The 18,316-nt window shown below is 38.3% G+C and overlaps 1 protein-coding gene across 4 annotated transcripts in view; it reads right to left on the bottom strand.

The window, feature by feature from the left end:
• Window positions 1-1,854: 1,854 nt before the first annotated feature.
• The window catches only part of vldlr (very low density lipoprotein receptor), a 59,730-nt gene continuing 43,268 nt past the window's right edge, over window positions 1,855-18,316 (bottom strand). For 2 of the 4 annotated variants that reach the window (XM_040157056.1, XM_040157055.1), the window contains 4 exons: window positions 11,396-11,455; window positions 4,796-4,873; window positions 4,009-4,178; window positions 1,855-3,220 (listed from right to left, as the gene is read on the bottom strand). In XM_040157056.1, coding sequence (XP_040012990.1) covers window positions 3,185-3,220; window positions 4,009-4,178; window positions 4,796-4,873; window positions 11,396-11,455 — 344 coding nt within the window. In that variant the 3' untranslated portion in view covers window positions 1,855-3,184. The remainder of the gene's footprint in view (window positions 3,221-4,008; window positions 4,179-4,795; window positions 4,874-11,395; window positions 11,456-18,316) is intronic. The other 2 variants (XM_040157058.1, XM_040157057.1) reach the window with 1 other exon arrangement.

Here is an 18,316-nt window from a genome sequence, read left to right on the forward strand (position 1 = left end):
AAAACTCATACAGCTATGACAGAGGGGATGACTGACACACACACACACACACACACACACACACACACACACACACACACACACACACACACACACACACACACACACACACAAAAAACAGTAATGAGGTAGGAAGTGACTCATCGCCTCTCGCAGCTGACTGAGATGATCTGGGTGCTTAAAGTTTTAAATACTATTATCCTCTTCATCCATCTCTAGATCTCTCTCTTCCTCTCTCCCCCTCTCCTCCCACCGACCTCAACATGTCATAACCATACAAATCTGGTAAACCGAGGCTGGACAAAATGGTTGTAGTCAATGTCAGGATATTGATAACGTTTTTATGATGGTCATCAGGTCACTGCTCTGGCACAGCAGTACTTTGCGCTAAATGCTAGTACTAAAGTTGAGATATTCATTGAAATCTCTCAACATCTAGAAGATGGATTGGAACAATGTTTTTTACAGACATTCGTGGTTCCCAGACAAAGCACCCTAATTATTTTGGGGATCACCCGATTTTTCATATGACATTTGGTTCTGAGTGAAACATTTCAACAACTATTGGATGGACTTGGTACATTCATGTTCCTCTGAGGATAAACTGCATTAACTTTGATGACTTTTCATCTACCGCCATTATCAGGTCAAAATTTCAGTTTGTCAGATACTTTGTACAAACTAATGGCATTCTCATCAGCTTCAGCTGTATTGTGTGTCCTAATATGCAAACGTTAGCAAACTAAACTAAGATGGTGAACAAGGCAAACCTGAAACCTGCTAAACATCAGCATGTTAGCATGCTGACATTAGCTGTACCTGAGTACACACTCATAGATCTGCTAGTATGGCTGTAGACTCTTAGTGCTGTCCCTATGTCTATATGCAGACAGGTAACAAAACAAAAGTCAAAATTTTAATTTTGACCAGAGATAACTCAGGATCCCCAAAGTTCAGATACGTACTCTGGGGACCTCACAATCTATAGAATTTCATGACCAAAAGTTTAAGTTTTGTCAAAAGTTTGTTCGTAGTGTTTTTCAATGTATAAACCATAAAGTTTTTAAAATTTAGATATACATGCACACAGCTCTTTAAGCCTTTCCTCCATTTTTATCTTTGACCTTCACATCTGACATCTCTGCCTTAATCCAAGTGTGTGTTTGACATATTTTTTCCAACCTTCAAACCTTGCTACAGTTAAACAGAAATAATGAATTGACGGAGACAGACTCATTCCCAATAAAATAAAATCAATCACTCACTCACTCATGGCTCTCCCACTGCCTCGACCCAATTCGTTTACTTCACGAACACCTATGTTTTGTCAACTCAAAAGTCACCAGCCTTGAGTATGACTTACCTCCAAGTTGTATGACTCAAGTCCATGCCTCTGTTATGTTATTAATATTCCCCTGAAGAACTGCTAACCAAAATTCCATGACAGTGGAGGATCTAAAATAGCAAATTAAATAAACTATATGCCAAGAAGTATGTGGACACCTGGGCATTTTGCCCATATGATAGTGGAATGTTTCAGTCCAAAACAATGGCCATTAATCTGCTATTATAACAGCATCCACTCTTCTGGTTTCAGGCTTTCCACCAGATTTTAGAACCTGGCGGCAGGGTTTTTTTCCCCAGCCACAAGAGTTTTAGTGAGGTCCAACACTGATGTTGGGTGATAAGGTCTGGCTTTCAGACTGCTTTTCAGTTCATCCAAAAGGTGATGAATGAGGTTGAGGTCAGTGTTCAAGACACACACACACAATATGTGGGCAGGGGTGTCCACATACTTTTGGCCATATACCATGTCTGCACACAACCCAACACACTAGAAAAGACCAGATGCCATGTTTTGAACAATCTTGTCGATTAAGTTTTAATTCTCAAGTGATTTGCAAATCAGTTTCTTCACAGATACAGAGTTCGTAAGTTTTAATAGTGTTCCCCTTCACTGTACAAGGCTAGAAAAAGTTCACAGCAACAGCACACAAACATACAAAATAGTTTTACCAAATTCAGTTGTGTTGTTTTTTTCTCTTTTTTCAGCTTATTCTTTCTTGTTAAATACATCTGATCTCTAACCCTGGTATGATGCCCAACAATAGCAAAAAATTGATTTCAAGTCAAATGTATACAATCTTATTTACACAAGGAACATTTGATCAAAGTGCATTGAAGAGAGTCCTGATTGACGGTCATGTCTCCGAGGGACGATGGGTTACTATGTACAGTGTTTACAAATGCTGTAACCATGGTTATCCCTACAGAGCTACAATAATAATAATAATAACAATAATAATAATAATAACAATAATAATAATAACAATAATATCAATAATAATAATACTTATAATAATAAATAATAACAATAACAACAACTACTGAGAAAACTGCTTGTAAGAATGAGCTCCAGGAGGTACCATAGGAAACATAAAAATTAACAAATAAACAAAACTTACATTTTTTAGATATTACTGCCCAAAAAAATGATTGTAGATAAATATTAACACATCTGAGCCTATTGAATCAGATGAGGCAAGAAATTAATTTTTGGGCCAAGTTTTCCCCAAGAATGCTTCATTACTAAATGACCCTTGAGTCTCCCGCCAGATTTAAACACACGTCGTGTCGGATACTGAGAGCTCAGATCTAGTTTCAAATCCTGTCCAGCAGAGCTGATTTGTTCGGTGAGAGTAGACTGTACTTGTCTTGTCAGTTTTCCAGTTCAGGCTGAACACAGAAAGCCCAGTAAGAGAATCATATAGTGGGAATTCACCGCATTTCTCTCATCTGCTGTGAGAAGATGCTGTCAGACTCCTTTATGAGTCTAGGGTACAAATAGGCAGGAAGTTGTCTATGGCCCAAAAAATAAAGATAAAAAAAAAACCAAAACATAACACATTGGACACACTGAGTGAAAGCGGACACATAATTCATTGTAGTATTCACATAATAAATAACATTTCCTCAGGTCATCCTCACCACAGGTAATGACATAATGCACTTCAGAAGGCATGTGGTCGTACTGTAAGGGCTGCTGCTGCTACGGACAACCGTTGGCATGGAAACAAGGAGGCGCCATGCAACATTACAGGCTGCCGTAAAAAAAAAAAAAAAAAGAAAAAAAACCCAAAAAACTAAAAAAAAAAAAAGTTTAAAAAAACCACAACCAAGACGATCAGGACAAATCATCATCTGTGCTCACTATCGAAATCTGGAGAGAGAGAGGAAGGGGAGGGGGAGGAGAGGGAAAGGATTGGCTTAATTACATGTTATATTTTTTCTGTCCCAGAGACATGGTTAGCTTAGCTTAGCATTAAGACTGGAAGCAGAGAAAAACAGCTAGCATAGCTCTGTCCAAAGTGAAAATACAAACGTTCATTAATTAACATGCTGCATCTTATTCAATTCATAAAAACAACAATTTGTTATTGTAGGGGAAGTTTTGTGCTGCAACTACTTCACTCTTTCTGGCTTCTCCCCATCTGAACGAACAGAGATGTGTACCGCAGCCGTGACGGTGATGGCAGAGGTTTGTGTCATCTTGTGGCTCTGACCGAGTTTAGTTTAATCTGTTTAATCTGTGTACAGAGAGATGTGCTCTGTGGACGGCCAACAATGCACTAAGGATTACTACAGGCTACAAGGTCAGGGTGAGAGTAGAGGTCATTAACATGCAGTCTGCATCCTGTGTGGTGGGCTGAAATTATTGAAGATGCACGGCTGGTGCTGAAACTCCTCAGCACCAGATTATTCTGTGTTGTTAGCTATAACAATACCTTATTATTTAAGAGAGCTCCTCATGATTTTAATGCGAAGGGCTGTAATCGTGCTGTGTGTAGCATTTTGTACATTCCAGTTCACATAAAACTACTGATAATAAATTGATCAGGAGATGAGCGTGTGTTTTGGGGATCATTACATCCAGACTCTGAGGTTGTTTGCTGACCCTCTCTTACCCATGATGCCCCTTGCTCTGGGGCTGTATGGTTGTTTACTCACCGCAGGGTAGGTGTGTCCCACATTAGCGCTATGCCGGGTGATATCAATGTTGAGGTCTTCTTCTGTGGTCTTAAGGTACACGGGGTTGTCAAAGTTCATGCTCTTCTGGTTCTTCAGTTGCCAGTTTCTCCACATCAGGTAGCCGCCTGCCACCGCCATCGCCAGCAGCACTGAGCAGAGGGACAAATGGACATAGATACAGTCCTATGTATGTGTGTTTCTGTAAGTAATACAGTAAAGATCTTGGGGAAATCTTTGATAAATCGTTTCCTAAATAAGAATTCCTTACCTCATCATCACCTCAAACTACTTAATTTGTTTCCTCAATTTGGTCACTTGTACCTTTGAATTTTTAATTTTGCTCTCTCAAATTAACAATTACTGAATCATACCCAACATTCCATCGATCTACCTTTATGAAGTTCTCACCTGTTTCCATTTACGATATACTTGTCTCTTCAAAACATTCACTATGGACCTACAAAGTTTGATTTTGATCTTAGAGACTCGAGAATAGACTTCAGGATTTGGCTGTCAACCATAAGGTTTTGCCATCAATTGCTGAATACAATTGCCAATCTGTGTCGTCTTGTGATTTTTGAAGTATTACTTCCTGCTAAGAGATCAAACTTTTCTTTAGAAAACCTAGATTTCTGTCCAAAAATAAAGTTTATAGTATGTTTAATTTTAGACAGAAAATACTAATTTCATGTAATCAAGCCATGACCTGTACACATACATCGAGCTTATGTGTGTGAGTGCAAGTGTCTGTGGGATTTCTACTCACAAACAGGCAGTATGGCCCACGCAGCAGCAGACCCTCTGGCGGTGGAGTTCACCTGGATCGACGTGCTCACGTTGGCTTCTGGAAAACAAACCAAAAAACAATCAACAACTGCGGCCAACAACAACAATGAACTGATGGCAATTTCAAGTCTCCTTGTTCAGTTTAAGAAAACACTTATTTCAACAAGCGAGAAAAAGAAAGGTTTACTCAGAAGTTACAGGCGATACAGGCCTTTTAATGGACTGAGCAGCATGATCAGAAGCCAACGAGTGTAGCTAATGTTTAAATACCCCCTTTTCAGATTCACCAAAAAACAGAAAAAAAACATTAAAATTTAACAGATAAAAAAAAAAAAAAAATCATCAGAATAAAAAGTTAATCTTCTACAAGCAAATATCTTTGTGAACTGAATCTGTGATAACGACTCACATGATCACACTGCAATTTGGGCTAAATGGGAAACATGTTGACTGTGCCCTGCTTCACCACTTGTACATGAAATTGCAAGTTGTCAACCACACATGGAGAATGACTTTCCACATGCCACGCTTTTTTGTTCAAGGGTCCCTAGCAGTGAAAAGGACATATCTGTTTGAAACGAGGACAAACATCTGTGTTTAACAAAACAAAAAAATGAAACGTTATTGATGAAATCTGCTTTAATGACTTTAAAAAAATAATGTATCTTAAAACAATGCCTCATACAATTTGAACTGTATCAATGTCAAGAATTTCTAAAAATAAAAATAAAAATTCCTGAGAGTGAAAAAATGTGAAAAAGACTTTCATTGATAGAAAATATTATGCTATGAAAATGTTCAGAGTCAAATATAGAACAAAATACCAGCAGTTGGTCATTTCAGTGCTAAATTGTCAGCCGGCAAAAAATTCAGTCTGATCTGATTCAAGATGCTGACTGTCCTTTCAAGTGTTTTATAAGCTGCTGTAAATCTGAAACATCATTTTCAGAATTGTCATGTCATGATACCGAAGTTGTGAATTTGGCAATTTAGTTCCAACTTTCTAAAGATAAATGTTAAACTTTGTGACATCTGTGTATAAAGATTTGTTTTATTTTGTTTCCAAGATCAACAGTATCCAGACTCAGGGTGTTCATGAGGCAAGCCAGAGTGTTTTGGTGTCAGCAACGAGTGAGTGACATGACTGGCAAACAGCTTGGCTGAAAGCAGCGACAGAAACTTCAGGACAAAAACAAACAAACAAAAAAAAAAAAAAACAGGGTTTATTTAACCCCTGTTCTTCCTGCCAGTCAGTCTGCTGCCAAATGGCTTGGTGATGTCATTGACATCCCTCCGTGGTTCACCTGCCAAACTCCAACAATGTCAACAATAAAAACTTTAAACCTATTAAAGGGAAGTGCCCCATAAATTATAAAAGCATGGCCTATATGGATGTCAATCTTAAATGGATAAAGCTAGTGCTATTCTCTATTTTACTTACTGTCAACAAATCTCAAGAAAAGACCAAACTCTCTTACTTCCCTACCCTGTCTATGACTCAGCTTCAAGTCCATTGGTTCCTATTTAAAAATGAAAATTTTTAAAAAAGGTGCTATACTGTAATTTTTTTGCTATCGCTACATAGCCAACGTTAGCATTAACAGCCGTTTACTTACCAGTATAGAAGAAACGCTAAGACTTCAGCATCAAACTTCATTCCTTTCTGCGCTACTACTTCATCCTCACATGTTGGACTGAGGGCAGACTGGACGCTACAGTCATTCACTATTACAAAGTGCTGTTATGAGATGGGATGGGGCTAGCTGGTTAGCATGCCAACTTCAGTAGAAGAAAAGAAGTGATAGAAACAGAAGCAAAACAAGAGTTAAGATTGGCTTTGCTTTCCACCGCTGGAGACAGCTCTTGGCGAGTAAAGGAATGAAGTTTGATGCTGAACTTGCAATGTTTCTTCTAGGCTGGTAAGTAAACAGTTGTTAATGCTAACATTGGCTACGTAGCGATTGCAAAAACTTACATGTAACATGTTTAAAGCAGCAATAATTGATTTTTTTGGCCACAGCTGAAAGCACAACATTGACATATCACCTTTATAAAGTTGTTATGGTGGACATGTTAGCCTATTTACACATCCACCATATACAGAGGATCATCATCTCCATTTCAGACTTTTCCGAATGAATGTAAGTCCAGTGATGACTCATTTTACCTCTAAATTTGGTCTCATAAGCTTATAGATGTTAAAAAGTTCCACAGACCTGAGGAGTCAGTGACACCTTCCACATTTGGTCTATGATTAATTTACAAATATTATCAAGTATAGCAAATGTTACTCAAACAGGAGTAAAGAGTGCATTTGTTAGGAAGTATTTTCAGCTGCGTATTAATACACATTTGGTGCTTTAGTGAGTATGTCCGGTGTGTGTGAGATAAACTACAGTGTGAGTAGATGTGTTCATGGTATGAAGGAGCAAATCACCCAGTGCAACAGTGTGGCTCATTGATGTGTTTTGAATAGTTTTTGGAGCTCTTTGGCAGCATAAGTTTATTGTTGGTTTTGGCCTTGGCGTATCACCAGACTTTCATCCTTGAAGTATTCACATTTTTGTATTTTCATAAAATACTTTGTAGACAAATCCAGGGTTGTATTTTAATTTTCGATTGAAGGAGAAAAATAGACTCATATTAATCAAAACCAACCAACTAAGTCTGCCAAAACTTTCTGTCCCCCAGGGTAGGCATAAATTCTTTGTGCTCCCCAGACAGCTGAGATCACAAAATTAAAAAATATGATGTAAAAGAAAAATGTCAAAGACTTGCTTATGTCTGCTTCTCTAACTATTTCCTACAATACAGCCCTCACACACATCTATAATTGTAAGTGGAATATGCACAGATTCTTTAGGGTTTTGGTGATCTTGTTGTTTTGAGTCTCTTCCTTGTTTCTGCCACTAGGTGCTGCTCCTGGGCTTGCAGACAAACATCTGCCTGTGCAGGGTTTATTGTTGAACTGTGTTTTAATATCCAGATACTCTTCAACACCAGCTAATTCAACAGTACACAAGAACAGAACACACAGTTAAGACCAAAATTTTCGTAATTTTGCCTCTGTACACCACCACAATGGATTCGAAACTAAGCCATCAAGATGTTATTGAAGTGTAGACTTATTTTTTATTCAAGGGGTATCACAAAAATATCACATTTATACATGGTCCCTCATTTTCAGAGGCTCAAAAGTAATCAGACAACTGACTGAGCAGTTCATGGCCAGGTGTGGCCCTCATTATTTCATGACAAATTAACCAAATAAAAAGGTCTGAAGTTGATTCCAAGGGTTGGATTTGATAGCTGTCATAGGAACTCAATATGCGGTCCAAAAAGGGGTTGATGCAAATAAAAGGAGGTCATCATTAGGCTGGAAATACAAAACAAACCTATCTGACAGATAGAAACTTTAGGAGTGGCCAAATCAAAAGTTTTGTACATTCTTAAAAAGAAGGAATGTACTAGTTAGCTCAGCAACACCAAAAGACCAAACTGAATCTGATGATCACAGAATTTTCCCTTGGTGAAGAAAAAACCTTCACAACATTTAGCCAGGTCAAGAACACTCAGGGGGTAGGCGGATCATTGTCAAAGTCTACAATCAAGAAACGCCTTCATGAATGTAAATACAGAGGGTTTACTACAAGGGGCAAACCACACTCAAGAGCAGAACGGCCAGATTAGACTTTGCAAGGAAAACATCTTTAAAAAAAAAAAAAAAAAAAAGCCTGTCCAGTTCTGGAACAAGATTCTTTGGACAGATGAAACCAAGATTAACTTATATTACAATGATGGGAAGAGAAGAGTATGGAGAAGGAAAGGAACAGTTCATGATCCAAAGCATACCATGTCATCTGTCAAACATGGTGGAGGCAGTGTTATGGCATGGGCATATATGGCTGCCACAGGAACAGGTTCACTGGTGTCTATTGATGATGTGACAGCTAATAGAAGTAGCAGGGTGAATTCTGAAGTGTATAGGACTATACTCTCTGCTCAGACTCAGCCACATCATGCTGCAAAACTGATAGGACAGTACTTCACAGTACAGATGGATACTGGCCCAAAACCTACAGTGAAAGCAATCCAAGAGCTTCTCAAAGCAAAGAAATGGCATATTCTTCAATGGCCAATTCAGTCACCTGACCTCAACCAAGTTGGGCATGCTTTTCACTTTCTTAAGACAAAACTGAGGGCAGAAAGACCCACAAACAAGCAGCAACTCAAGGCAGCTGCAGTAAAGTTCTGGCAAAGCATCTCAAGGGAGGAAACTCAGCATTTGGTGATGTCCCTGGGTTTCAGACATCAGTCAGTGACTGCAAAGCATTTTCATCCAAGTATTAAAAATAATCCATATTTTTATGAATATGTTGGTTTGTCCAAATTCTTTTGAAATTCTGAAAATGAGGGACTATGTATAAAAATGGCTGTAATTCCTAAACAGTTAATGTAATATTTTTGTTAAACCCCTTGAATTAAAGCTGAAAGTCTACACCTCAATTATATCTTGATGTGCAGTAGGGAGAAATGAGAACAGCTTTTAACAACATTATGGCTTGAAAACAAATCAAGGGTCACACTAACGGAATAAAAGTCATGAGAAGTTCTGTAATTAGAAACAAACAGGAACTCATCAGAAAATTTTATCTGTGCTCGTGTGGCCGATCATGGTCTTTCTCTGCTAATTTCATTCATTAACAGCATTTTTCAGAGGATTAGGACAAATGTTATTAAGATAACACTTCATTCCAGCTCAGGTTTAACAATCACAGTTTATATACTTTGTGTTTCTGAAATGTTTACAGGACTGAACAATGAGGCCAAACCCACATCCAGCTGAAGTCAAGCTAGAAACTGGCCAAAGCATACACGTTGGTTTTGTGTCTGTCATGGGACAAACTAAACCAAATACTGAGCAGGAGCAAGATTGAATGTTTAGACAGAAAATCCAATGAGAAATATGGAGAAAACAAGACTGAAACAGAAGCAAGAAATATTTACAAAGGTGAGCAACAAAAACAACAATCTCAAAAACCACACCCACTGAATTTAACCCTCTGAAAAACTTTTTTGCAGTGTTTTCTCTCCCTTTGTTTACAAGTGTCACTGCGTGTCTGAGATAGTCGTGCTATTCAAATTTATTTTCAGGTCAAGTTCTGCTCATCAATTTGTAAGTGAGTAGTACTAAACATGTTCTAGGACAGTCTTTATATAAAAAAATAAAATATAAAAAGGTTAAAGCAACTTAAAATTGTTTTCTACACACAGTAAATAATGAATGGATGGTGGAGTGTGCCAGTGCTAAGGGAAATAATTGCAGTGTTGGGACAATAAAGCATGCTGGTATATATTTGGATGGATTTTTGTTTGGGTGATAAACATGTTCTGGATTTTTCTCACCACAGTTCCCACCTGTTTGCGTCATCTTTGAGTGACCCAATCAGGAAGTATAACGTTGCCATGGAGTCAGTGGCTGTGTCTGAAATTACTCCCTATTTGTTACATATTTCACACATTTTCCAATGCCATTTTATTTGTGAGTCTAAATTGAGTGTGAAATGTATTTACTATATAGTGCTCTCAATAATTCCCACAATAGAATAAAGTATACTTTCTGCTAACAATCCACAATGTGCTGTATTTAATAGTTGCAAAAAATTAACAGCCGAACTATAATGAACTTGTTAATGATGATGTAACATGGCGATTTATTGGTGTCTGAAATCGCAGTTTACTGTTCACTAGCAGTGATGGAGTGAATGATGGTGTGACTTCTGACATATGGAAAGAGTGTTGTGGGCTACACCTTAATTCCCAGTTTTTATTTCGCCTGTTACTTTTATTTCAGGTGAATCTGCACCGTGAAGAGTCATGCTGAATTAGCTGCTATCAGTTCCTGTTTGCACTGCAATCATGGATGTATAGAAAACAGGAGTGTGTGTGTGTCTGACAGTTACAGGTGCAAATTTGAAAGCAAATTGCATCAGTTGGGTAGTAAAGGTTCATAAAACTACAAACTTCAGAGGCAAAATTTGTCAAATTATTATTCTTTAACAAATATTTGATAATATTTATGACTCAAAGACAACTAGTAGAAATTTCAGTCCGGAATAACAGCAAAAGAAAATTGGACAGAACAGAAGAAAGCTGGGAATTACCCCTTAAATATAACTAGATCATGTGTTACAAATTAAGTATTAACTGCCTTAAATCAGTTATCTGAAATCCACCAAGGCCTGAAAAACATCTGAATGTGTGTCATAACCCAACAACAAACAACAAAGCACAGTAAGAAGCCGGCTTTACAGAAACAGCTAGGAAACAGACAGGAAAGACATTCAATCTAGGATTTTAAGTCCATAAAGCACTTTTGACACAAGGGAGTTCACCATTTCATGTTGGCAGTTGATTAAGATTTAAAAAAAAAAAAAAAAATTTTTTTAAAACCTGCCTGAATCCAGTGTGAGGGAGGAGAAAAGTTTTTTTTTCCATTTTTGAACAAAGCCCAACATGCTTTAAACAAATCATCATCCCACAAACAGGCAGCAGAACAGGCGACGACTGATGGTTTTACCTGGGGGTGGCTGTATTAGAGCTTTCCCATCATCCTTTGAGGGACCTTTGGTAGAAGGGTCTGTCACGGAGAGAGCCAAGAGTCATGCTTTTGAAAGCAGAAACTTAAAAACAAAAACATGAAGCTACAGAAGTTGTCCTACTTTTGAACTGCACACATGTAAACAGGCCTTTGAAAATAAACCAGATCTCAGAAGACTAAACTAGTAAATATACACTTGATAGATGAATGCAAGATCCACTTTTCTTCAGCAAGAAAGAAGCCAAGCCATCACTAAGCTAAGAGACAAGACAAACAGTCATGACACCATCTACAATGTACAGTAGCAGCATTGAATCTTTTTTATATGAAAACAATTCTAATGGTTTTCGTGCTTTTATATGACAGTTAACATACAAGCGAGTTGCACACAAATGCAGGTAAAGTGAGGGGACAACATTCAGAAATGCACAGTAAACTATTGATCAACATTCATATCAGCATGTGTATAACAACGATGGATAAGTGCAGCAACAACATAATCCTTACAGGCAGATCAATGCAGCCCTGATTAGCTGAGGCATTGGAGTGCTGCTGTGTTTACTGTAAGATCACTAGGCTGTTAAGTCTGCTGTGTAGGAGTTACTAAACTAATGCAGTTTCCAGAGCCTTTACTTACTAAAGACTATATTATTGCTTAAACAATTGATGAAGTCATTAGTTGAATCAACAGAAATTTATAACAAAGAAAAAAGGCAAACACTAAAAGAGTACACCACTGATTTAGCATTGCACACTCACTGGACTTACAAGTGACAGTTTTAAAAAAAAAAAGAAAAAAGAAAAACCCTGTGAACCTTTTGCCTACATTACCCACAATGCAACTAGACTGCTGATAGTTAAGGTAGGCTGGAGCGTCTTGCCTCAAGCCGAGATTAGCAGTGGGCTATAGAGGTCTGGTAAGCTCACTTCTTTCCAACTCCCCAAACTCTAATATTTTTGATTTTCAAAACTTGTAGTCTTCACTGTCACCTTACAGTGACTCAAGTGGCGTAATTTGAAACAGTTCATAAGACTTTACACAGCTCCATCTAGAGCCACAAAAGGTGGTGGTTGAGTTCCCCTTTAACTAAAATTTAAAGAATTGTTTAAAAATTGCTTTTAAACTTTGGTGTCTGGGACTGTTGGTGAAAAAAGGCAATTTTAAGATAGCATCTTGGGCTTTGGGATATTAAGATATTTTGTATTTTTATTATTAGTAGTATTATTATTGAAAATTTTATAGTTAACTAATGGCAAAAAACAGATTAAGTGATAATGAAAATATTTGTTGCAGCTATAGACTATAGGACAAAAACGGTTTCAAAAATGTCATTAAAACTCTATATTATGTTGTGTTCTGGGGTGGGAAGTTGTACATTAAGGCCTCAGTATGCTTCTAACGACACCTTTACAACAGAAACAAACAGACAACCTGACAATCGCGCCAGGTGTACAGTGGCGAGAGAGAAGGCAGTGTTTGAACTTCTCTATAGGGTTGGATATCAAGAACTGGTCCAAGGTAGGAACCAGTCCCAAATTTCCAAGAACTGGGGATTCGATAAGACGCATACATTTCAATACTGCTTATTGGTACCTAATTTTTGCATACTTCACTCGCGCTCCCAAGTGAACTGCAGTGGTCAATTTACAGTCCGCAAATGTTGCACTTATCTGCCAGGACCTACTACATGGACCCAACAACAGGTCATTTGTTACGCAGTATGCCAACAAAAGCATGTGAGAAGAGACACTTCTGTTTACATCCTGGACCATGGGTGACTGCAGCAAACAAAACGAAAGTTTGGCTTAGCGTCTTTAAAAAAAACTTGACAGCAAAATGCAACACCTGCAGTAAGGATATTTTGTGCAAGGAAGGAAGCTCCTCCAGAATGACGAAGCACTTATTTTAACACGGCCTGAATCTGACGGAATGCATCCTGTTCAATGTGTTCTGGTCTCCCAGCCACAATAACGCCCCAGACACAGCTAACATTAACAGTAGCAACGTCTCATGCTCAGGTACAAAACAGATGAGCTGACATTCGTCTTTTATATTGAAGGTAAATGTGCGATGTGTACAAATGATTCTTATATACATTTTTCTTAGATAGTTAGGTCTGTACACCACCACAATAGATTTGAGACAGAACAGATTTGAAAAAGTATTTGTGACAAAAACTGAGAGCAGAAAGACCCACAAACAAGCAGCAACTGAAGGCAGCTGCAGTAAAGGTCTGGCAAAGCATCTCAAGGGAGGAAACTCAGCATTTGGTGATGTCCATGGCTTCCAGACTTCAGGCAGTCAGTGACTGCAGATGATTTTTTCATGCCTTCATTTCAAATCCATTGTGGTGGTGTAAAGAGGCAAAATTACAAAAATTGTGTCACTGTCCAAATACTTATGGACCCAACTGTGGAGAGCACCCTTCCACCTCCAGTTCTTCCCCGAAGACCCCGCTCTACTAAAGAAACTCCTTTCACTTTAACCATGAAGGGGAAAATGAGCAAGGAGAAAGTGGATGAATGTCACCAAGTGGTGACAAGATTTGTGGTGACAGGGTTAGATCCCTTTACTACAGTTGTGTCTCCTCTGTTTAGATATGCAAACTGCATCATGGACATCTGGTTATTCACAATATCCATGGACTTTACCCTTCTTTGATATTTTCCTGTGTAATAGCACATCAGATACAGCTGACAGAATCAGTCTACAGTAAACTATGATTACGCAAATTTTTGTTCATGAAATATTTGTCCTTTTATCCCACTCCAAAAAATTCTGGAATTGGAACCGAGATTCGATAAGAATCGGAATCGATAAAATTAAAAAGATACCCAACCCTAATTCTGTTTTTTTTCCTCTTCTTTACACGGCCTACTTCTGTCAATTTGTGTGTATATAAACACAGTACAACACCATGAGTGCCTTCGAGGAGAGGCTGTCAAATTAAGTGCTGTTATTGGAATTTGTACAATTTATAACATTGAGTCTACCAAGACACTCAAGAGTCAAAAAATTCTCTTAGAACGATCAGGGGTGCAGCCACGAGGATGGCAGGCTTCGAGTGGGGCAAAAGCTTTTTAAGTGAGAAAAACTAAATGTCAATGAAGCCATTACAATAAAAAAATTCACAGGATACCTTTCAAGACTGCTGAAAGGTAAATCTAAATAAATACAGCTAGGGACTGAAAAGGATTTAGGCTTGATTAGAATATTTAAGTCAGAATCGAGCTTGGATAAAATACAGACAAACCAGAACCCTAAATGTACAGACCCCTTATTCTAAAACTGACCATTTTATAGACAGGTCGGACTGATGATGATTGATATCTCAGAAAACAAACTGTGGAACTAAGTGTCCCAACAGAGTAAGAAAATACCTTAAACATCCTCTTTTTTAGCCTGAGATTGTTCAGCCTGGAGGAAAACACTCCCCAGTTGCCTCTAAAGAAAGTTATATGAATCCTTCTGTGGTAGGTTTCAGGTTCCACCCTGAAATGAAAATCATTGCTTATTCCTTCTCACACTAACAAGATTAGAGCCAGTCAAAGCTGCAACCACACAATGCTCAATAGTTTGTTTGGTCCAGCTGCAACGGCTGTAAAATGGGATAAATATGTTAGCTGGAGGTTTACTAAAGAGCAACAAGGCCTTTGGCTGCAGCCCAACTAGGAGGAAGGCGGAGGAGCATTCAGCGATTGACAGGCATCCCTCTTTAACCCCTCCCACATGATTCTCACTTTTAAATAGTACCAGAAACAGACAGGCATGTAAACACAGTTGTAGAAACAGACACATACACCTAAAGACACTCACAAGACAACCCAAGTATGCATGAAAACTCGCAGAAGAACTCTAACTGTCAGATACACACACACACACACACACACACACACACACACACACACACACAAAAGCCTCTCGCATATACATAAAATTAAGTTTGCACTGATTCACATGCTTAGAAACACACTAAGTGCATGCACTCACTCACACACACTTTGAAGGGATAAAAGAACTGAAGCTACATAAAAGTGTGCAAAGAAAAACACACCACAAACACACATACAGCTTGGCAGTCATTAGATTCAGTCATCACAGCAGCTATAAAGAGCCCTGAGGCAGCTCCAGATTCCCAAAGCAGCCCGTGAGGAGGTGAGTCAGGCTGCAGGGACGTTCATTATATGGAGAGCCATTACATTTCTGTGGAGCAGGCAGGCTGTAAAACCTGCTGCAGAGCTGACAGACTGGTGCAGAGAGTTCATCTGATCCTGCTGTATCATCTTAGATGATTCAAAGAAGTCTTCTAGTGGTGAAATAAACACAGCTACAGTCTAAAGGTGTCAGCATTCTCCCACACCTTTCGGTCATTGAAATATCTTTTATCAAAAAGCTTTCCAAAACTGAAACAGGCAGGCCAGCTTCAGACAGCGACTGGCCAGTTATGCAGACATGAGTAACAAAGCAGGGTTTTAACTCTTAATTCCCCCCACACAATTACTTCTGTCATTTTTTGTGGGTACTACCAAGTGCAACAACATGAATGTCTGAGGGAAGACTGTCTGAAAGTGTGCACTGTTATCCCCATATTTGTAGGATTATTGTGTAAGCCCCCTATTTGTGCAAGCAAGCTTTTCAGGCCACCTTCACTTTTGCCCTTAGATGTGGTCGGACGAGACGTCATACAAACTAAATCTGGCTGTAGGATGAAATAAATAAACCACCATTACTGCAGTGGCATCTCACCTGTGAATCTGCATAAATTTTTAACTGCTTTTGCCTAAAAACCTGTCCAGGAAGTTCCTATAGAACTCGTGTGTTGAAGACATAGTAATGGAAATGCTATTGAAATAAAGTTAGAATATGAAAACACAACAAACATATCAGGGCAAATGGCACAAGTCTAAAGCTTTCCAAATAAACTTCAATTTTTACAGAAAAATGTTAAATGCTTCAGTGACCAAAAAGAAACCGAAACTAAACCCCTACAGTAGCTACTGTAGCTCACTGCATGGCGACATATTTGTGAATCAACTTTCCAGTAAACCAAACATGCATTAAAAGACTTTGCTCTGTTACATTTGCATATATTTGAATCTGACTACATTTCTCCAAAGCCATTTTTATGTTTTTTTTGTACTGTGCATTTTTACTTGTGAGCCAAACAAAAACGAAGTAAATTTTAAGATATTTCACAAAAGCAAGTGAAAACTGACCTGCTGGAGGCAGCAGATGAAGAAAGCTGTCAGGGAATCATTAAGATCAAATGTCCTTGTCTGAGAACAACTAACTAATTAATGCTGATGCATAATGAGTAATGTTGGATTACTATTTATTTCATTAGTTATTTGGGATTTTTGTGGTAATACATATAGAACTAGAATGGCACTCAGTAGAGCGCATAACTCCGCAAAGGCAAAATATTGACGAAAACAGTGATAGTGTTAAAAAAAAAAAAAAAAAAAAAAAATTAAAAATGACGGGATCCGCCCCTTTAACCGGATCTGCACCAAAGTTTAATGGGTTTTTTCCCTGGCCCATGCCCCATCCCTCCACCAGGGATAAATTGGTTTCAGTACAAGCTAACAAACAACCCAACAAACAGACACGGGTGATAACATAACCTCCTCGGTGGAGGCAATAATTAAAAAATTAAAAATCAAATAAAAAAACGCAGCATTCTAATACTGATTTGGACGTTGATTACCAAGGCAACGGTTGAAGCTTCAAGGCATTTGGGTCAGCCCTAGTAGGAGCCACAATTGTAATATGTTGAAAACACTAAGACATGAGTATGAGAAAAAGAAATCCTATATCAACATGTAAATACATGTTCTGCATGAGACAGGTGAGAATTCATTTATTAAAAGAGAGGTCCAAACATTAAACCAATTTCACAGATACACGACATGAAACAGACAAATGTAAAAGTAGATATAAATTGAGTAGTACTGCAGATACCAAGAAGATACCAAAAGGGAAGACAGGTTGCAAAAAATTGTCAAGAAATCCTGGAAACAGACTCTCAGCTCTCACTTGGGAACAGAGGAGAGCAGAGAAGACAAGACTTTAAAAAAAAAAAAAAAAAAACTCAACAGGTTGCCTAGACAGATTTTCATTCAAGAGGGCAGGAGGATGGCGGTGCAGAGAGTTGTCAGGGAAATGTTCCAGTACTTTGTGTACACTAGTGTCTTGGTCTAAAGTTTGAGTCCAATTAGGAGAGATTGTGAACTTCAGCTGTCAGGTTCCCACCTGACACTGCTTCAGCATGAAAAATGCTAATCTGTGGGAGCACGAAAGAGAGCTGGATTGCTTGAGACAAAACAACTGGAGAAGAGCAGATCAGAGAGGGGACCGCATTTCCCAGCAACCTTTTCACAGCAAAGATTAAGAGTTATGGGGGCCAGACTGCAGTTTGGTTTGATTTCTAAAGGAATTCATTCGGTCATACTAAATCTCATGTCTTACACTGGAAGTAATATGTTCAAACTTGTACTTTGTTACTTTTGACCTAAGTGCTCGAGTTCTTTCCTTGGTATCAGGTACATACAGTAAGAAAAATATTAAGAAATAAGCAAGCTTTTAAAAACAAAACATCTTTCCAGGAACTAGTAGTGACTCTTACTAGAAACCATCCTCATATAAAGTCATTGGAAAGTTGTGAGTGGATGAAAAAAAAGCTACAATTTCAATTTAGGTCGTTCAAATTAAGGTGAAGACCTGTCCAAACCTGAAAATGTTTAAACTTGAGAAATAATTTCAATTTATCCTGAAGCTGTTTGACTTCATTTTCATGAATGTACAGAGAAAAAAGGAAAAAAAGTAAAACAGAAGGAATGTAACTGGAGAATGTGAGTGTCTGATGAATGACAGAACAAATATGACAAGGAGTTCCCACA

Source organism: Xiphias gladius, chromosome 20 (genome assembly GCF_016859285.1).
Source record: "Xiphias gladius isolate SHS-SW01 ecotype Sanya breed wild chromosome 20, ASM1685928v1, whole genome shotgun sequence".
NCBI lineage: Eukaryota > Metazoa > Chordata > Actinopteri > Istiophoriformes > Xiphiidae > Xiphias > Xiphias gladius.